Source organism: Phoenix dactylifera, chromosome 6 (assembly GCF_009389715.1).
Source record: "Phoenix dactylifera cultivar Barhee BC4 chromosome 6, palm_55x_up_171113_PBpolish2nd_filt_p, whole genome shotgun sequence".
Classification (NCBI taxonomy): domain Eukaryota; kingdom Viridiplantae; phylum Streptophyta; class Magnoliopsida; order Arecales; family Arecaceae; genus Phoenix; species Phoenix dactylifera.
This window is the reverse complement of record NC_052397.1, coordinates 2,712,653-2,734,163: the sequence shown is the minus strand read 5'-3', so window position 1 is coordinate 2,734,163 and position 21,511 is coordinate 2,712,653. Positions and strand designations below refer to the sequence as shown.

General features: G+C 36.7%; 2 protein-coding genes across 2 annotated transcripts; both read right to left on the bottom strand.

The window, feature by feature from the left end:
• Positions 1-1,504: 1,504 nt before the first annotated feature.
• LOC103713153 (cytochrome c oxidase assembly protein COX11, mitochondrial) lies at positions 1,505-6,041 on the bottom strand. The gene is made up of 6 exons (XM_008799980.4): positions 5,543-6,041; positions 5,291-5,343; positions 3,096-3,168; positions 2,908-3,012; positions 2,062-2,142; positions 1,505-1,961 (listed from the first exon to the last, which is right to left on the bottom strand). Exons 1-6 carry the CDS (start codon positions 5,924-5,926, stop codon positions 1,854-1,856), a joined length of 804 nt encoding a protein of 267 aa, XP_008798202.1. The 5' UTR covers positions 5,927-6,041; the 3' UTR covers positions 1,505-1,853.
• Positions 6,042-9,847: 3,806 nt separating this feature from the next.
• Positions 9,848-19,708, bottom strand: LOC103713163 (calmodulin). The gene is made up of 4 exons (XM_008799990.4): positions 19,443-19,708; positions 13,704-13,861; positions 10,468-10,548; positions 9,848-10,297 (listed from the first exon to the last, which is right to left on the bottom strand). Exons 1-4 carry the CDS (start codon positions 19,516-19,518, stop codon positions 10,163-10,165), a joined length of 450 nt encoding a protein of 149 aa, XP_008798212.1. The 5' UTR covers positions 19,519-19,708; the 3' UTR covers positions 9,848-10,162.
• Between the last annotated feature and the right edge of the window lie 1,803 nt (positions 19,709-21,511).

The window sequence follows — 21,511 nt, the reverse complement described above, 5'->3', positions numbered from 1 at the left end:
ACTTAATTTGTATTAAAATTATATTAAATTAAAACTATTTAAGTACAATATATAATATTATATATTAAAAGTTTTCTATAGTACACACTATTACTTTTCAATTACAGCATGAATAAAAAGAATCATGCATTATCTATTTTTAAAGAACTTTAGAATAAAAAATATATGATTATAGAAATATATTGAAATTATTGATATTTTAAAATATTATAGATAAAAAATATTTTCAAAACATAATAAATATTAAAATAAAGTTATTCATTTTTTATTTTTTTAATCAAAAAGAAAAAGTATTTTTATAAAGATAATTAATTACTCAAATATGAAATACTATAATATATTTAAAATCAATATATTTTATAATGTGAATAGGTTTTATATAAGTATAATAAACTATAACTTTATATAATTAGAAGTGTCATGATGGCTAAGTAATAGGTCACAATTTAAGAGATACAATTCTAATCCGCCTGGTTCATGGCTTGGTTGCTTGCGACTGCATTCAACATGGACAAACAAATATTCTGCCGTGTATAGGCGTTATGGCCATATATCACAGACACCATGATTCGTAGAATACTCTGAATTTCCTGAGATTAGTGGAACTCATTATGGACACACCAATGATTTGAGGGCATTACGTATGAAACTGCAATCTGAGCACCCTTTGTAACTTTGGAGGCTTGAGCCCCAAAAGATTGATGCAAAGAATTTAGATGCAAAGTATTTAGAAGCAAACTTTGGCACCAAATGCAACTTGAACACTAACCTCAGTTACCAGTAACTTGTATTATGCCTTGATCCGACAATCTTGATGCCTTTGTCAGATGGTAATATGTATTGGCTCACAAATGAACCAATCATTTGTGTTGTGCTTAGACTAATCATTGGAAAAACTTAGTAGCAAAGATTATATGGATGAGGAATCTGTCAGAGATTTTAAACCATGTGTAAACTTGTTTTGGAATCCAATGAGCTGAGGGGGCCCAAAAATGAGAACTTAGCGATATAAAACAAATGATCACAAAATTCAAATAACTATACTCCCTTCCTTTATCCTCTCGTATCTATTCTTCCAATCAAATACCAAAAGACTTCTATACTGTGAAATAAAAGTTGAATCACTTTTTCTTATTCCCTCCAAATCCATTCTGCAAACGATTTGCAATCTTAAAAAAAGCGTCTACACTCGCTAGTAAGCATTATCCCATCCGCGTCGGCTCTGGATATTTCTATTACCAGAGAAAAAGGAGATATCTGTACTACGACATAATTAAACACACACAAAGGTCTCCGGTTTTTGGAACGGGACAAAGATGCCGTCATGTGCACGTACATTCCTTGCATGAAAATTCCAACATGACAATAACAAGCCTCCAAAATCATCATAGAATCTCTCATTAAAGTTGTAGATACACATATGCACACAAATATATTACACACACACATCCATATATATGCTACCAAAACAAGAATTAAACATCCTGTGAATGCGACCAAATTATCCAAGACAAACAACAGCATGATATTAGCTTTTCTAGCATTATATCTCACTAAAATTTGATTACTCCGACAACCAGTACAAATTTTTTGTCAAGCTATAATAATTTGGCAGTGTTTTCATTATTTGGACCATTCTACCAAACATTGCCAATATCCCTCCAAATCTCTTTCCTAGACCTAAAAAAGCACTGTAAAACCTGTCTGATGAATAGGAAATACAAATGATTATAAAACTAAATAACTAAAAATCCGTAACAAATGACACAATAATTGTGTAAAATTTTACTGAAATACATTCACCAAATTGGGAGCGCAACGCCAAATGCTGGTTATAATCAAAGCCTGTGCCGCTATGAGTGGTCCTCATTAACTTTGAAAAAGGTGTATGACAGGATTAGGTTGTTTACACCAACCATCTTTGGATCTGTCTCAAATTCGGGATCGATATAAAAAAATACCTGCAGACGGCCAATGGATTTGTTAACCAGATGACTAGAGCAAGAAATCATGCATCAGCCCCAGGATCAGAAAGAAATGAGAAAAGCAGGTGCTTCTTACCGGCATGTCAATCTGCTCGCCTGGAAGAAGTCGCTGCTCCTCAAAGCAGAAACACTGTATTTTATTGAAGTAAACAGCAGCCTGCAGAACATCAATTTCATCAAAAACATTGTATATTTGTCCAATACAACTCTTGAGTAAGGTCAATTGACTCATGTTAACATATGTCGAGAGTAAAATTTGCAAAGGTGCAATAACTCTGGAACCCGGACATGCCTTCATGAACAGAGAAAGACAGATAACAATTACACAAACAATTAAAAGGAGACTCTAGTCCATTTAATCTCCTTGACAAATAGTAAAGCAACTTGGCCAGCTAGTTGGAAGAAATTCTGCAAAACTGAGTCGTTGAGCTTCTTAGTGGAAATAAAGGTTGCATCTATTTCAAGGAGAGGCAAATCTAGTGGCGGACAAGCTTACCAATTGGGTTAGAATCCAGACGAGAACAAAGAATTGGGAACCATGTTATCCTAGCATGTGCATGTGTGCAGAGAGAGAGAAAGAGAGAGAGAGTCACTTGACAGCACCCTATTAAGTTTATTAAGAAAAAATTGCATGTCGATGGTACTGGAATTGGTCCACTGGAAGTCAGGAGAGTTGCAAAAGAAGCAGGTTATGCCTGTAAATTACTGCCTTAACAAAGTTTACAAAAGAAGTTAGCAGTAGCAAATGCACTGAACGTATAATACGATTTATCAGCACTTCCACACAGCTCTAGCAATGATTACTGACTTGTGCTCATTTTTACGGCTTAGAAAAATTTCGTAATTTAAATAAATTAAAAAATCAAAAAGAAGTTAACATCACATTTAAGTTGTAGATAATTATAGATCTAGAGCTCCATACCTTCATCGGTGTCACATTATATGTAGAAACACCAGTTATTGGAGTTGAGCTGCGATTTTCTGCAGTGTAAAATGCAAGTGCACTTTCACCTGGTTTAACCCTTACCTACAAATACCAAGAATATGACAATGAGAATACAAGTACAACGAGACATATTTTTTTGATTCAAAATCCCTAGTAAAAGCAACCTCTCTTTGTGTAGGAGTGAATTTCCATGGCATCCCATCAGCAACATCTGCATTGAATTGAACAACAATCTCCCTGCAAATATGAAAGTAGGATTTCAATCAAAATATCTATGCAATTTGTCCCTTAATAATCCAGGCTTACAATGGAGAAAAATATGGATTTCTCCATAGCGCTCAGCAACACAAAGATATCTTCTAAAGTAAAAATATGTCACTCCTTGGGAGTAAAGCACCTGTTTCTCCATTGATAAAAAGTCCATGGGCAGGACTTTCGGATAGATATTCAATCCTGCGATTGAACTGTGACTGATGTTTCTACCTATTGAATTGTGATCGGTGTTTCTAACTATTTCTTAGTAATTGGGAAATAACAGAATCTAGCAGTGTAAAGTCAAAACTCAAGTTGATGCATGATGAAATTGCATGTAAAAATACTGCATAAATGACTTCTCTAGCAAAAAAGTAGATGGACAGCTACTCACAGAGAGAGAGAGAGAGAGAGAGAGAGAGAGGGAGGGAGGGAGGGAGGGAGTGCGTTAAATAAGCAAATGATTGCTAAACTATCCATAAAGTTATTAAACAAGAAAAAAAGTCCTTGCAGTCAATATATTTTGAGCAAATATTGCTGTTATGAACTACCGTATTTACCTTTGGAATTGTATAACCACTTCTAATGTGTCCCTTAAAATATCTTATGTTGAACATGCCCTGGTGTTTCCTTAATTATTATGTTTGATCATTGAAAAACAATCATAATAATAATGATACCCTCCACCCCCTACCCCTCTTTCTACAAAAATATGACATACTTCTTTTGGAGTCCCCTGATTTTTCTTTTCTTCTGAGTCTAAACTAAGCTTTATCGTACGCTTCATGCAATAGAGACAAATGGCTCTTGAAAAAGTTTATCTTTTTATTTGTATTTCTGGATACATCTCTGGATGAATTTTTTAATATATATATATATATATATAAATATTGCTTGTAGTTAGTCCAGGTGAGAAGTGTAAAGTCATGTGTATCTAGGGAAGTGAATTGCTTGTTGATCAGGAATCTTGAGTCAAACTGTGTTGAAATATCCTAACATCATCCTATATAGACTAAGAGCCCCGCCTAGAATTAAGAAACATTACATTATTTATGTTTTTCTAGATTTGGTTTTTTGGATTCTCTAGATAGGGGACTACGTAGAGTCATGAACTTCATAATAATTTTAAAACAAATAGATTTAACAAATAGATTTTGTGTTTCATGATGGATCCCCAAACCAAAATTTGCTTTGCATCTATGAGGCATCCTTAGGTGAAACTATGAGCATGTCAATCTGTTGCTCCATGAGCTATATACCTTAATTGACACTTGCATGCTTAGATCCTTTGCACCACTTGTTAAATGAACAAAGGAGAAGGTGAAGAGAGATCTTAGCTCTAATACATTTGATGCAGCCCAATTATGTATAATTATGAAGAGAGAAGGTCATAAGTCGAACAATACAAGAGATGATGGTAAGGACATTCACATATATAAAATTAAAATAAAATTTTTAAATGTTCCCATAAAAACACTGCAACATCTTCTAAGCAGGCATCAAAACCTATAATAGTAACCTAATGACACCTAAAACATTGATGACTTTGTAACTACAACATGGTATAACTTACCATTTTTTTTTGGTAACAATATAACTAACCAATTCAACCAAACAGATTTGGCTCACTATCAAAATAAGCTCAATTTGCTTCCCCATCATAATCTTAACCTTTTGGCTCTAGATTTCTGGCTAGAGCAACATTGGGCAAAAAAAGAGTAGGCTATATCTTTAAGGCCAGTCTGCAAGTATGAAGACCTATGTTACTACTTACCGCACAATATAAGTTCATCCGGCTGTCGGCAAGCGAACAAGGTTTTCTAAGACTTGAAATGTTAGGCAGAGCAAAAAGAAGAAAGGTTTAACCTAGGGAAACACATTCATTAATAAATCACACTCATAAGTGAAAGTACCAAACCAAAATACAACACCTAAATGCTCATACATCATTTCATTGTCACAATTGTAAAATCATATTGCGTGTCAAAGAAATGATTTTAAAGAGTATGAAATAAATAACGGTTATCAGATTGAAACACCGTCATGGGGAAAAATAATAATTTAAATAACAATGAGAAACTCAAACCAAATGAAAAGCCATTATTACCTTGAAGCGGTGGTCCCTTCGCGAGCGTGCCGGGCGATTTTCTCCTCCACACTCTGCAGAGACTCATTCCTTGTCACAAGCCATGAACCCATTCATTATTGCCAACCAAATTCCAAAACTAATAGCATGATATTTCTCAAAAAATAAAAATAAAAGCAATTTTGAACCCAAAATTGACAATCTCAATCTCAATAATCTGCCCCAATCGAAACCAATTCGAAGAGAAACGCGCAACAGATGAAAATAAATTACCTCTCGGCGCTGAACGGTGCCGCCGTAACCAGTGGCCTGGCAGAAACGGCGGTAGAGCGGGACGGCAGCGTAGGAGGCGCCCACCATGGCGGCGACCACGGCGAGGAGGTACATGAGTATGTTCCGCGAGCTCCGCTCCCGGGCGGCTCTGGCGGCTGCGCCGCCGCCGCCGGAGACGCACCGGAACTGGCCGCCGACGTGGAAGAAGAAGCCGGGAGGGATTGGAGGGGACCGGAATCGATCCGTGGGGGGAGGGAACGGAGGCGTGCGGGGAAGGAAGCGTGAGCCGGAGCGGCGTTGAAGCCCAGAGCCGAGAACGAAGGATCGGGAGGCGAAAGAACGCCGGACAAGGGAGAAAGGAGGAGATCTCGGGAATGGGGGCATTTCGGGGTTCGGAAGAAATTAGAAGACTCTTTCTAGGGTTTCGATTTGCCTGAGGTTATCGCTGTTCTTCCTCTTGTGGAAGCCCTGTCAACGCAAGAGGGTGCCCATTTCCATGGGTACTGGATGGAACTCCGGGTACATACTTTCAAATCCGGCCCAAAATCTACCAAAAAGAGATCTGGCCCAAAAAGCTTAATTGGGATGCCCATTTCTTGATCCACTACTTGGCCTGCAGGAATCAAAAAGAATGAAAATCTCAATTTGGAATGGAAGAGGAATGGAAGGCCGGTTCGATGAAAGAATGCATGAAAAGGAAATACCAATTCAATTCTAATATTTAATATCACTAATTATACATTAGAATGATATCAATTTGATATCATTTCTATTATCCTTTTTTTTATCTTTTTACTTTATTTTATTTTTAATCTCAATTTTTTATTTATATTTTATTCTAATCTTTTAAATTATTATGAGTTATAATTTTCTTATACTATTTAATATTAGTTTTCTATTTTTTAATATCTTTAAATTTATTTCTATTTAATATTTTATTTAAAATTTGATTACTTATCCATTTATTTATTAAAAGTTTTATTCCTATTCTTATTCGTATCATATTTTCTTATATTTCAATCTTATATTGTTTTGGTACTTTGTTGAAGTATGCTATCTCTTTATTTTTTAAAATTTTTATTTCCAACATGCATTACATAGTTCTCATTTATTAATATAATGTATAGTAAATTGTTTAGTAAAAATTAATATAATACTACAATACATGTTACTTGATATTTTTATTATTTTATTTATAAAAATAATTATTAGTTAAATATTAATTTAAACTATTTATATTTTATTTTATATCATAATTATCAATAATTGACTTATATAAATATATTATTTATTGACATTTTATCATATTATTAATCAACTTATTTTCGAAATTATCATTTATTCCCATCCTCATGGGAATGGTCATTCCTCCCATTTAATAGTTGAATCACCAATGTGATTTCTAAGCCAAAGCGCAAATTTGCAATCTATTCCAATGTTCATTCTAGTGAACCTAATGTAGCTCTAAATTCTTTGCTCACCAAAGTTAATGAGCTTCTTAGAAATACTTGTTTAGTTGCTTTCTAACAAATTGTTTAGTAGATCTAAGTCAAACCCAATGTCTACATGTCCTTTTGAATTCAAATGAATCTATTATAATAGTTTTATTATCTAATACACACCAATACTGATGCATATCTCTCATATAAAATAAAGCACAGTGCATAACAAATTGCTTGATTTAAGCTTTTTTTTAAAAAAAAAGAATCATGCTTCTTAATTCTTGCGTTTATATTTCTTCACATACAAAATACTCATTCTATTTTTTTTCTAAATTGTAACATCTACCAGTGCCTAATTAATAGACCATAACTCCTTAACAAATTATAAATAAACATACAAGAAATATAATAGTCATTGAAAGTTTCTCTAAATGGTGTTACAATTAGTAATACTTTGCATAATTATTAGTATCACAAACATACTCTAAAGAAAATAATTCTCAAGTTCAAAATAAAAATATTGATTTTAGACAATGGAGAAAACTAATATTATAGATAACTTTGTGATCAAAACTATTCGCACCATATATTGTAAGACCCAGATTACCTTTTCTTATTTAATATTACTGATGATAGTTAAGATGGTTGCCAAATCAAGAGTCATTCCTTAATTGGATAGCAATTAACTCTTCAACGGCACGATAAAGTATATAAGTTAATAATAATTGTCCAGAATTCTATTAATATTGCACAATCTCTTTCCACAATCACTAAGAATAATGTTTTTGAGTATAAAGCAATTTTTTTTGTAGTCTAGTTATCCAATCTACATTTTTGTTTATTAATATTGATTTTTGGAATGATGAGAAGGGGAAGGAGTGCTTGGACAAAAATAGAAAAACTAGATTTTTTATTTTATGGTTATTTGTTGATCATTTTTAGCAAAATTAATCTTGGTGATCTTATTTTGCTTGTTTGATTTCTACAAAAAATTTAACAAAAAATTTTCTACTTCATCAAGAATAAACCTTGATATTAATAACGTAATGTTGAATGAGTCATCAAATTAAATGAAACAACTTTTAGAAATAAAACCAAGTTCTTTGATTGACATGAAAACCACAAATATTTCAGAAACAAAGCTAAATAAATTGTAGTTATGAATCTGTTTATAACATAAAAAGCTTTGCATTTCATTAGATGTATGACCATCCTTGATGAAATTACCCCTTGCTCACGTTGTACCCTTATTGGACTAAAATCACGAGCTTAGAGTATGTTGTTTGTTTATCAGGTATATAATTAAAAAATATTTAATTTAATGGAACAGGAGATTGAGATCATTTATTTTTCATGCAGCTAAAACCAAGACTAGCTAGCTTAAAATATGGCAACACATGTAGTAAGTTTTGATGGTCAATCCACCTTAATCATAAATTGCCTTAAGCCTTTATATTATCAAAAGATTAGGGAAAACTTAGGAAATGAAATGTAAATTAGGGAAAAAAAATAAAGATGTGAGATAACAATAGGTGTGACTATTTTATGGCAAAAGTTACTGGGAATAACAGATACGTCGTGAATCTTTCATCCACATGAAATAATGAATTTAACAATAATTACTAGAGGAATGATAGATGGGCCACTTTATGGGATACATCTCATAGGACAATTGGTGTATCATTTAATTTTTAGCAACATAACATTAACTTGACTCACAAAATACAATATTTAATTGTGTTTCATAGGCTCAATAGATGGCATGCTGATCATTTGTCCAATGTGATTTATCCTATAAATGGTTCATCAAGCATTCTCCCTAATGCTAGATACATTTTTTGCTTTGAGTTTCATATGTATTCAAATGTCAGAACTGTTGGGGATCACCTGTAAGGTTAGTCCCAAAAGGAAGAATTAGAGAGCGGGGGTAAAAATCGGTGTAGATGATTGGCTTGAAACTCAGTGGTTTAATATTTTAGATTAAGTTGGGATCTAACATTACATACATACATACATACATACATACATATATAGTCTTTCTTGTGTTAGAATAACCCATCTCCTTGACAAATGGTATCAAAACTTGGAGTTGACTAGAAAAATAGTTAATTGTTTTGGACAACAATTTCCTCGGAATCCAGTGCTGAAGGATTGTAGGACGGGTTGAAGAGCCTGTATAAGGAAAAGTCTGTTGCGTAAGATTTTTCCCAGGTAATTATACACCTTCAAGATGCGCATGGGATGGTCCTATCATTAGCTTCAAAGGTACAAGTGGTGTCAGTGTTGACTGATAAGGAGCCCTGCAGGAAAAGTAGTCAAGTGGCCTTTTCAATTATTACACTAGTAGTAAGAGGAAAGTTACAAGCGAATGGATATGGGAATGCATGGTGAAGACCCAAGTCTAGAGAAAAAGGGCAAGGTACATTGGTATTATTAATATAAGAAATATGATACATTAGATAGGTACGTTTGGATCATGACAAAACTAGAAGGAAGAATTGTTATGGTTATTCAGAGGCAGCTGTAGTATTAGATCCTATTGGTGATTGTGAATTTGGAGTTGTTCTCAATGCGTCCAAAGGCATGGGCACTTTTTAAGAGACAAAAGAAGGCATTACTCAAATAGTTGTGAGATCAAATGACGGGACAATAAATATCCAAATATTTCACAAAGCGGTGGGTCCTTTTAAGTGGGTGTGGTAATGTCTCGAATTCGCGCAGTCATTTGATTTCATTGGGTATTTTTGACCCTAGTAATTTGACAAAGCATACCTACCTGCTTGAATTCTTATCCTGCTTGAAATCATACGAGGCATGAGCCCAGAGCGCAGTGCGATTAGAAAAACCTCCACATGCAAATCAGTAACATTAACTTGAGGTATCACCATTTTGATATCAGCATATAGAAAGGCTTATCATCTCATTCTGCAACTTCAAATCTGCCAAACATATATGGTCCCTGAGAGGTAAGGTACTTATATCAAGGAGTCATTCACACAAATAACCTCATCAATACCGAACTCCTGAGGTAGGGGCTTAACAGCTAAAAGAAAGGGAAACCAGAAAAGGCAAAAGCTAATCCAGCGAATATATGAAAGGTGGATAATGGGGAATGCTGATACTCGTAACAAGAGTTTGAAGTGCGGTTAGAAAGTTCCCCATGGAAAAGATGGGATTCTCACTTGGCCAACATCATCCTCACAAACTCCTCATAGTTCACTTGCCCATCACCATCAATATCTGCTTCTCGTATCATCTCCTCCACTTCCTCATCGGTTAGCTTCTCTCCAAGGTTTGTCATCACATGGCGGAGCTAGACATCAAAAAGAATCGAGGTTGTCAGTTGACAAAATTTATGATACAGAAGTCCAGCTAGCTTCTTTGGAAAGGCAATAAACTATGGAAAGACAACTGACGATGGTAACCCCACTTCTTCAGGACATATAACATGATCAAACTTTGAAAACAGGATAGGAAGCTCACCTCGGCAGCAGATATAAAACCATTCTGATCCTTGTCAAACACTTTGAATGCTTCCTTGAGTTCTTCTTCAGAATCAGTGTCCTTCAAATATTGAAGCTCCATATGTTAGAAAAACTTGAACAAATGGATGCAGAAGTCATTTGCTTTCATGTTCATGCACATGACGCTAAAAGAAAACCATCATGTGGACGGGCAAAAACTTCTGTGCACAACCAGATACCAAATTCATGGTACAAGAAATTCAAGGATGTAAAAAACAAAAGAAAATAATGTGTTTGCATATAAAAACAAGACCAACTAGTCACGCAACAAAACCAAGAAGTCTAGCAACAAGGCAGGAGGAATTACAACTTAATTCAGATGCTTCCTTACAACAATGTGCAGAAAAAGCAGAATAAATTTATCAGAAAGGCACAAGGGAAATAATGATTATCAAAAAGAAAGTGGACACAAGTAATTCTGAGTAACATATTCTACTTATTGACCTCAAATATATTACCAACAACAGCTTGTCGAAAACTCAGATCCTGACCCTAGAATCACATACAATCAACCAGACATGAATGATCCATAGGATGGTAGCAACAAAGATGCACTGACACTATGAAGTAATTGTTACTTTGAAAAATAAAGGTACAGCTCTTTGTATGTACAAGGCAACTTAACATTAGTATCTTTTTCTTGACAGAATTCCCGAAACATATTTTGGATCTCTCAACTCTCTCTTATGCAAACTGAGACAGAAGAAATGTACACAAAGTGATGCAATTCCCAAATCCTACCTTGCTTTCTGCCTTATGACCAAACAAACAATCACTAACAGCTTACTAACAGAGGCAAAGCATTATTTATCAAAGCAGACCACATCTAGAAAGATATTTGATACAAATGGAACAGCCAATTGATCAATGAGGATCATGGAGAAAACCTGAATAAGTCTGGAACATTAAGCAATTTATGTGACAACATAACTATAAAGCACAAGCATTAATCCATCTATTTAAGATTAATTTTATAAAACTTTCTTTGCCAGTCATCCTTATCAGTGGTTAAAGAGTCCAAAAACAAATATATTTGAACTTCTCCCACATTCCCACAGATTCACTTAGACAGGAGGTAAAACCCTTCCCCTAACGAGGTTCTTCTCTGTTCTGTCATACATGCATCTCAGCTGGTTCTGCATCTGTTTAGCATCAAGTGCGACTCTGATGCTTCGTCCAGTTTGCCCTTATTGAACTTTCCTACTGCCAAGAGCATACCCCTCTCAGCATTCACATCTATTATATGGCTGGAATCCCATAATCTTATGTTTTTAAACCAGGATTGTTGTCCAATATTTTTGCCCACACAAGACGCTCAGCCTGATTTCACACTGCAATTTGCCCTTTATTTCTCTTAAGGCATTTAATGATCAAATCAAACTTCGTAAACACCTTGACTTCACCTAGACCACTACAATCTAAAATTGAAAGTTCTAGCCTACCTCTCCAGTCATCAGTGTAAAATGCACAAGATAATCCATAGTTATCACATCAACATTTTAATACTTACAGAGGAGGGGGGGGCTCATTTTCATTTGCTTTTCTCCACCAAAACTACATAAAGTCCATGATATAGCCTAGGCTACTAAAAGTAATATAGTTGTGATAATTGAGATATGCTGTGATTGACAAAAGCATAACCAGAATCCAGGTAATTGCAGGCTGGCATATCTAGCAGGATACAGCATCCATTAGGAATTTGCAAGATCCATTGTGAGGACTGACTTCCACATATCTATCCTTCAGCCAATTGTTGTTATTACAAAGATCAGTGATAGATATAATTCACAGTTTACCCACACAAGAGATACATCGAAGTCAACCTTACAGTTTCCAATATACAGTCCTCGCCTAGGCCTCAAGACTTCTCAGTTGATCTAGGCCTCAATCTTGGTCCTACTTCCCAAAACTCAATTCAATCAAATGAGTATGATTGCAATGAAATCTATGACCTGCATACAGTAGAACATATATCCAACTATACTAGAACATACCGAAATGACAGATAGCTAACTTGCAGGATACAGAGAATGGACTTCTAACACTAATTAAATACAACTTCCCCCACCATCCCTGCTAAAACTGCAGTGAGTTGCCTTCGCGACAACTTTCTTGAAGCTCCAAACAACAAAAACATCACTTTTTACCATCCAATTAGGTTACCAGACTTACATGGCTTAGGTAAAATAAGAAATATAAGCAACAGTTGAGAGTCAGAAAGGACTAGAGCCGCAACACCACCACAGTGGCAGGTAATGTCACAATGGCGTGGGCAAGAATCCTTGCAACGCTACAAATCTTAGGTAAGAGCATAATCATTTGATGTAATAAGAGTTGACTAAAATATCACAAATTAAGACCTACACAAAGCTAAAATTCGATATCAAGTACAGAATCACAGGTATAGACCATGATCAAGATTAGGCTAGAGTAGTCAAAGTTAACAAGGTCTTTAGAAAGTAATGGAGCACATAGCATAAATACACAAAGTCAGTTAATGTCAACAACCTGAGTGAGGATTGATATAATCCAAATATTCTACAAAGCAAGACATGGTAAACAGTTAGACATGGAGCACATGTAAAATACAATTAATTAATTGATATAACAGATGAACCATGGTTCAATTTTGAAGCCAGTAAACAATTACCCAGTAGGTTTAAAACTAAAATTGTTAAACTTCGCCTTCACTGTAGTCTTGCCAAAGCTGCTGGTTCTCAAACTATAATGTCTCAGTGGATCACAAGGTGGACTTTTATTTTACCTGGACATGAGTTATTAAACAAACATATGCACGCAATGGTTGTGGTAAGGACAGCGGACTATCATCTAGTTAACAGCATTTCAAATCAAGAACACCTAGAAGGTACAGATTATCAGTCGAATCCATCAAGTAAATTCTAGACTGATGTAGTCATAGACGAAAGCTGATTCTGAAGCCCAGGGGGAAAAACCAATGATCACAAAATTGTTAGCAATTACAAGGAGAAATCAGAGCATAGTTTAAGTCTTGACAGATCAAGATTCCTTATTCTTCAAATATAACAACAAAAATCTACTGCTGCGAACAAGTCTGCAACATGGCAATCAGAAAGGAACATCAAAAAGCAACTTTACCAAGTGTAGAATAGTAAGTCATGACTTAATAGGTTCAAAATCTACAAAATGGACCCTGACAGAAGATGTACAGCTTACTTTCATTTTGCGTGCCATCAAATTCAAGAACTCAGGAAAATCAATGGTTCCATTTTGATCAGCATCAACTTCATTAATCATATCCTGCAGTTCAGCTTCAGTGGGATTCTGTCCCAAGGATCTCATCACAGTGCCCAGTTCCTTGGTAGTTATGCAGCCTACATGGGAGAAGATCAAAAGCAAATAAATACCTAGTAATGACCTCATTAGACTTCTTGTTCAAAGGCAAAAATATGTAACAATACCAGTTTGTTATCCAATTCATTTTTTAGAATATATAACCAAGCCAATTTGAAGTTAATATAATGCATCAATTTTTGTCTAACTCAAGAAAATACAATTGGACATTATGATATACCTGCATACATGATACAATTAATAACTCTATATATGGATGCAAAAATATATAGAGAGAGAACCTGACACAAGTAGGTGTTGAACTCAACGTGGAAATAGAGGAAATGAAGAGGATGTCAACAGAACTGATTGTGGGGAGGCTGAAACCCTACTATGGGACGTACGACACACAATATCCAGAACCTAAATGGCAGCGGCAGTGAATCCACGTGCTCGTCATCTACAGATGGCTACAGATGGTTGTTGGAGGAGGCATGGCATGTTTCGCTGTTCCGAGGCCAAATCATCACCTTGGTAGGCCACTCTAAGGATACAGCTCTCACACTCACTCAAACCTTAGGAATCCACCAAAGGAAGGGAAGGAGAGAGTATAGAGAGAAAACAAGGGACGAATAATTCTAAAAAAAAAATGTTCACTATTCAATAAACTCAAGGATGTTGTCCTGTAGGAGCCCAAGTGGGTATTTATAAGTAATAAAATTGGAACCCTTTTCTTCCCCTTTCCAACATGGGATGTCCCAATTTTAATAGAACTCTAATTATTAAAAAAACAAATAACTAATGTTAAGAATCCTACTGACATCAAGACTTCAATACTAACTAAATAAATGAATTAGCGATAAAACTAAGATGCTTCCGACGTTATCCTCCCCCAGTTGGAGAAGACTCGCCATCGAGTTTTGGTCTTCTTGGTCTTCATGGTAGGGAGAGAGATCAGCTTTGTTGAACGTTGCAAATACATCCTAATCTCCAAGAAGTTGAATCTTGTAAGCATTGTCATTGTCATAAACTTGGCATTCATGGAAGGAAAAAGCTCTTTCCTCAAATATACCCAAACAAGGTCACCTACTTTGAAGATGACGTGCTTTCTATGATTATTAGTGTGACACTAGTAATTTGCCATTTGGTTAAGGATTCTCTCTTGTACCTCTTCATGTAGCTTCTTTAGCTCCTTAGCACTCTCATCAGCATCTCCACTGAATTGGTGTGTTGTTGGCAGTGGCGCCAGGTCTAATGGGCTCAAAGAATGTCCGCCATAGATGATTTTAAACGAACATCTCCCTATTGCTTTGCTCATTGAATTATGGTGGCCAAACTCAGCTTGTACCAAAAAAAGATCCCATTGTCGCACATGTTTACCGACAAATCTCCTCAACAAATTTCCTCAGCTTTGATTCACAATTTCAATCTATCCTTCGGTTTGTGGATGGCTAGTGAAGCTGAATTGAAGTTGAGTACCCCATCTCCCTCCATAAGGTGCACCAGAAATGATTCATAAACTTCAGATTTTGATCAAAGGTAATCATCTTAGGAATACTACGAAGATGCCCGATTTCGTGAAAGTAGAACTCCGTGATGTAAGAGGCATCGTCCGTCTTGTGGCATGGCACAAAGTGCAACATTTTAGAGAATGGATCAACGATCACGATGGACATTAGAGATACTGAAAATATCTTTGAAAATAAATTGTCTTAATGATGATTAATCACTTGTTATCAATTAGTCAAAGGTCTATGGTAATTGTGAAAACAGTCACATCAGTCCGTCAAAGTCTAGCATATTAATTAATGTTTCAGGTTCCAAAGTCTGGTTTATTCTAGAGTCTTAAAGCCTTATAAATTAGCTTGCTTGTATGCATTTGAGAGGAGGAATAAAGTGACAATTTTCTTCAAAAATTCTGGTGTTTTTCCAGAAATTTTAAGGCTAAACCCTTCATACGTTAGGATCTGGTTTGCTTACAGACCTGTCCTAGGAGGTGGACTCCTCCCACACTAATTCCACATTCTAATTTACCACCAAATATCTATTGTTTTCTTCTTGGGCTGCATCATATCACCACGACTGAATTCTTATTGCATTGAGTTCTGGGTAAGCCCACAACAAAATCCACACTCACATCTTCCAATTGTGCTAGGGGAACTAGCAATGGTAAATATAGCCCCGTATTCTTACCGGTAGATTTGGCAATGTGGCAAACTCGACATCGTTCAATATAGAACATTGCATCTTTTTCCATCCTTGGACAATAAAAATTTCTCTTAATAATAGCAAAAATCTTGTCTTGTCTAAAATGGCTGATAAGTCCACCAACATGGAATTCAAAGATAATAGCCTGGCACAACGAGCATTGAGGCACGCATAGATGGTTGCTCTTGAACAAGAACCCTTCTTGGCGATGGAAATGCCAATGCAGACCCTCAACACTTAGCTTCCAAATCTCTGCAAAAATTGGATCCTTCTCGTGCAACTCCTTTACAACTTCAAATCCGCAAGCTTTCAATTGCATGGTGGAAAGTGCATGTCGCCAGCTCAAAGCATCCGCCACTCGATTTTGAGTGCCAGAATTATGCTTAAGGAGGAACAGAAAAGGCTAAAGGAATTCACTCCAAAATGCATGTCGACGACTAAGCTTATATTAGAAATTCAAGTGCTTGAGTGCCTTGTGGTCGAAATAGAGAATAAACTCCTTATGCAATAAACAATGGCTCCAATGATCCAAGGCATGCACTATAGTATAGAACTCTTTGCAAGCTTCTTCTTCCTCTTTGCAAGCTTCTTCCTCTAAAAATGACATAGTATTGAGGTTTGGGCAGTCGGTGCAATATGTCCAAACCCTTGGCAATTGAAGCACTTGCAGGGATTGGAGGAGGTAGTGCTGGAATGGCTTCAATTGATGTCCTTGATCTTCTTCAGAGTCGGCTTGGAGGAGATTGCTCTAGTAGATGATAATTACTCCGATGTGGAACTTCCCTAGCCAGATGCACCATCTCTATCCTTTTAGAAGCAAGAGCTACTTCTTTTCAATTACCGCTTCTCAAACTTCAATGCCAACTGAATCGCATCATTCAACATCAAATAAGGTTGGAGTTGCACAATTTGCTCAATATTAGGCTTTAGTCCACCAAGGTATCGCACTATGGTCTACTCTTCGGGCTCTTTGATGCCACATATCATGAAGAGTTATTCATATTCTATCATACACTTTTCTACATTCATGTTGCGCTGCTGAAAGTTATGGAGCTTAAGAAGTTACCTTAGTGGTAATCTTCGTAGAACTTCCGCTTGAGTTCATGGTGCATCTTATCCCAAGTCCTCATCTAGGTACGCCGTTCATATTCACATCGATGCTTCAAATTTTTTCACCAAATTGACACGTACTTTTGAGCTTGATGGCAATTATTTAAACACGATGATCATCGAGAACTTCTTTAAGCTCGAAAAATCATTCAATAGTGTGAAGCCAATCTACGAACTCATCTGGTTGCATTCGATCCTCAAAGTTGAAGATATCTATTTTGATGCCGAGGCCGCGACGGCTGTGTTGCACTCTCCATTCGCACTGGCGACATGCTTATTCTGCATTTAATGAGGACTCTCTTTCATTGTGGAAAGAATTTAGATCTTCAACTTCATTAGAACGTTCGCTTTCATCACTAGAGAGCTCTCTATGAGTCATGATTGGAATCTGGACGATGTAGGCGTTCAACCTGCTCTCGACGTTGTCGAAGCTGTTAATTTTCTTGTCAGGGTTATTGAAGCTAGCAGTGCAATTCTTCTAATTTGAAGTCACACAGATCTTGCACACATTCAACACCCTCTTCAATGTTGCAGTGGTGTGGAGGCATTTTGGAGCATGTGCTTTAATACCAATTGGCACTTGGAGGTGTTGAACTCGACTTGGAAATAGAGGAAACGAAGAGGATGTCAATAGAACTGATTGTGGCGAGGCCGAAACCCTACTTTGGGATGTGTGACACACAATGTCCGGACCCTAAATTGAAGCAGCAGCAAATCCACATGCTCGTCATTTACAAATGGCTATGGACAGTTGTTGGAGGAAGAGGCGCAGCATATCTCGCTCTTCAAAGGCCAAATCACCACCTTAGTAGGCCACCCTAAGGATATAGCTCTCCACATGCTCACTCACAAACCCTAAAAATCTGCCAGAGGCAGGGGAGAGAGTAAAGAGAGAACAAGGGAAGGATAATTCTCAAAAAACTATTCACTAGGATCCCAATATAGGATACAAATAATACAATAGGAACCTTTTTCTTCCCCTTTCCAATGTAGGATCTCCCAATTTTGATAGAACTCTAATTATTAAAGAACAAATAACTTATGTTAAGAATCCTATTAACATCAAAACTTCAATACTAACCAAACAAATGAATTAGCGATAAAACTTAGATGCCTCCAGTGTCAGAACTCCTCTTATGCTTTGACACCCACCTAACCATGCCTATACTGCAATGCAATTATCTTGTCTTCTCTGGACAGACTAAAAGCACACTGTCTCAAACAGTCACCCATTCTGATTTCTAAAAGATGTATACTTGCTTGCAAGATTCACAAGCACCTAATTAATATATGGTAGAAATATCACTTCTATTGAAGTTAATGATAATGACAATGATAGAAACCCAATTCTAAAAGATTGTCACCCTTCTTATATTATTAGAGATGCAAGCACTTCTACAACAGGATACGCATTAGGAGATGCACAGAAAGCAACAGCAAAATACAAACTCCAAACCTATCTTATCTTTATTTCCACGGAAACCAAGACAATACTGGGACCAACAGGACCGCAATCCTTGGGAACACCATTTCCCTCTAACCACAATCATTGCCTCGACCACAGATGCTCCCCGCCAACCAAACTATTAATTACCTTTCCCACAACTAAAAAACAAACTTGCTGGCTGGCCAGAGCAACCTTGCAGCCACATGTCAAATTTCAACGACAACGGACAGCCATAACTCAAAACCAACAGCGAAAGATGAAAACCAAATCCTCAGACCCCTTTCAAGCAGAATAAATAAAATATACAAAAGAATAAAAATGGAAACAAAATCCAAGTCAGCATCTCTAAGATTCAAAGACAAGTACCGAAACCACCGAAAATTCCACAAAAAAATAGATTCCCCTACACATCCCATCACACAGATCTTTCCTAAGGCCAAGCATATCAATCAAGATCTTTTCTACAATAACATAACTACACAAAAATCAAACCGAACAATTTCAGATCCTAACCCATCAAGAATACAAAGCGCAATCCGATCTAAAGATATCAGATCTCACAAATGAACAGCAAATAAGTGCAATCCAGTTCAAAGCCTTCCGTCAACTCCAAGAAAGCAAGAAATCACCAAACCTATCAAAAATTCCAAAATAATCCTGTCATCCGAGACCAAGAAAGCATGATACAAACTCATCTAAGCACAGTACCGCATCAGAAACGAAGAATAAGACCTTATGGACCAAGAATAAGATCTGGTGCTAGGGTACGAAGAAGCCAAAGAAGAAATCGAACGCGAGGGAAAGATCGAAAAAAGAACCAGAAAAGATGCACCGAGAGAGGGCAAAACGGACGATACCATCTCCGTCCTTGTCGAAGAGGCTGAAGGCCTCCTTGAACTCCGCGATCTGCTCCTCCGTCAGCTGCTCCGCCATTGATTCCGATTCCAAGCTAGCACACCACGACGATCTCTCGCTCTCGCTTCGCCTCTCTCTCGCCGTCTCTTGCTCTCCTTATAGTTTTTTTCCCTTTTTCCCTCTCGGTCTCCGTAGAGGCGGAGAGAATTTCTTCGTCAAAGAGGGAAACAGCTCAGAAGGCTGGGGAGTCCGTCATTTTTAAATGGGAAGAGATCTCCCATTCGCAGGTCTTCTCCGAATTAGGTATTCCGGATACGTGTCAAGATCCAGGAACTTACAGCGAAGCATCTGAGGGCTGAGCGACCATCCACGTTTGAAAATGCATAGATTTTATATGCGGGAGCCGTCCAGTTTTCCCCGAGTCAGTCGCTTTTTCGTCCTCGAAAGCTTGGGCTGTGGTTGTGAAATTCTGGATAAGATTTTATGCGGATGTTCGTATAGATCCCGATGCCCGAAGCTAAGCCATAGATGCCAACAGTATTAGACCTGACATAAAGAAAGAAAGTGATCTGATGCTGGATTGGATACAAGATGTCAAAATTAAATTCCTTGGATCTGTGCTTACTTGGTTATGGCTTTGTGAAGCAATTGTTTTACGGTGCGTAGAAGGAGCGGTTCAAGAATGTCATCGCTTAAATGAAACCACCATGAAAAGAGGACTTGATATGTAATAATAAGTCAACTTGTCTAACTTTCTTTTGTTCCAAATTTAAAAATTAAAATATCAGTGTAAATTTGTGCTGTTATATCTTTATTATATATCAATACATGCATTGAAAGCTGCCAAAGCTCAAAAATATGTTTTCACCTCTTCCAAATTACCTATAGAAGCCTAGGAACAAAATCAAACTTTTGATTTGAGAAAAATAAATAAATTTCACCTAATTACAATTGTCACATAGCTATATATTTGCATTGAAGAATTAGAAAAATCTGTCATCTTTTTTTTTTCTTTTAGGCATTCAATCAAGCACCAAGAAAGTGTCTGGACTTGCCTCCTTAGTTCCTCATCCATCCCTCCCAGAGAGAGTGATACTATCCGCTTCCATCCTTTCTATTTGTTAGTCGTAGATCATGGTCGTCTATACTAAAGGTTATGATAGGGCCCTCAACGATAGACTCGAGTTGGAAAAAAGATAGGAACCGCAGCGATGACGGAGGTTTTGTCCTCCGCCGAAAAAAGATAGGAACCGCAGCGATGACGGAGGTTTTGTCCTCCGCCGTCTAATAAAAGGCGGAGGGAGTCCGAAAGAGGGAGGAAGGTAGGGAAGAAGAGGGAGAAGGCAAAGAAAACAGGCTCTTAGGCACGAATTTTATAGATTTTTGTATCTGTAACGTAATGCAGGTCTACTTCCACGTAGATGCTGTATGTGCTTGTTTATACAAAATCTTTGCTCCTATTTACCTAAGCGTATACGGACATGTGCATATTTATTTTTATGCGGATTATCATATGCATAGAAAATTAATATAGGAACGTCCATAGGTGAGCTTGCATCACGCGACCCAAACCATCTAGACCTCATATACATGAGTCCGCATATTTATTTCTATGCAGTTTACTTCCGCATGGAAATTTTATGGTGATGCACGCATGTGTCTCCCGAGTCCCGACGACCTATCAGGTTACCGCACCGAGGGATTAAATACCCACGTCATTCTGTTGAAGCACAATTTCACCGAGGGATCTTTTCCCTTCCTTTTTCCTCCACAATGTCCGCTTGGTTCTTTTGCCTAAAGTTTTGCTCTTTCTTCGTGAGATTGGGTAAATATGCTCGATAAGTTTGTTCACGTTAAATCCTGCAATTTGCACTTCCTCTTGTGTTTGGTCGTTAGTTTTAGGAAAGAAGGAAGGTGCAATCAACAAATGGGACGAAATCAGTGAAATGAATTTCTAGTCATATGCCCGAATACTTGACAATTAGAACTTGTTCAGTTCGCAAAATGAAAAAAAAAGCATAAATAGGATCAACGGAAAATAGAAAGATATCTTGAAGTTTTCAACCAAAAA

What these genes read in the sequence shown, in the direction of transcription:
- LOC103713153 (XM_008799980.4), bottom strand. Translation starts at nt 5,926, where the DNA reads ATGCCCCCATTCCCGAGATCTCCTCCTTTCTCCCTTGTCCGGCGTTCT. An exon ending in TCACTCCTACACAAAGAGAG is followed by an intron (nt 3,013 to 3,095) that starts GTTGCTTTTACT and finishes TGGTATTTGTAG; the next exon opens with GTAAGGGTTAAACCAGGTGA. An exon ending in ATAATGTGACACCGATGAAG is followed by an intron (nt 2,143 to 2,907) that starts GTATGGAGCTCT and finishes GATGTTCTGCAG; the next exon opens with GCTGCTGTTTACTTCAATAA.
- LOC103713163 (XM_008799990.4), bottom strand. Translation starts at nt 19,518, where the DNA reads ATGGCGGAGCAGCTGACGGAGGAGCAGATCGCGGAGTTCAAGGAGGCC. An exon ending in CTTCGACAAGGACGGAGATG is followed by an intron (nt 13,862 to 19,442) that starts GTATCGTCCGTT and finishes TCTCCCATGTAG; the next exon opens with GCTGCATAACTACCAAGGAA. An exon ending in GTTTTATATCTGCTGCCGAG is followed by an intron (nt 10,298 to 10,467) that starts GTGAGCTTCCTA and finishes TTTGATGTCTAG; the next exon opens with CTCCGCCATGTGATGACAAA.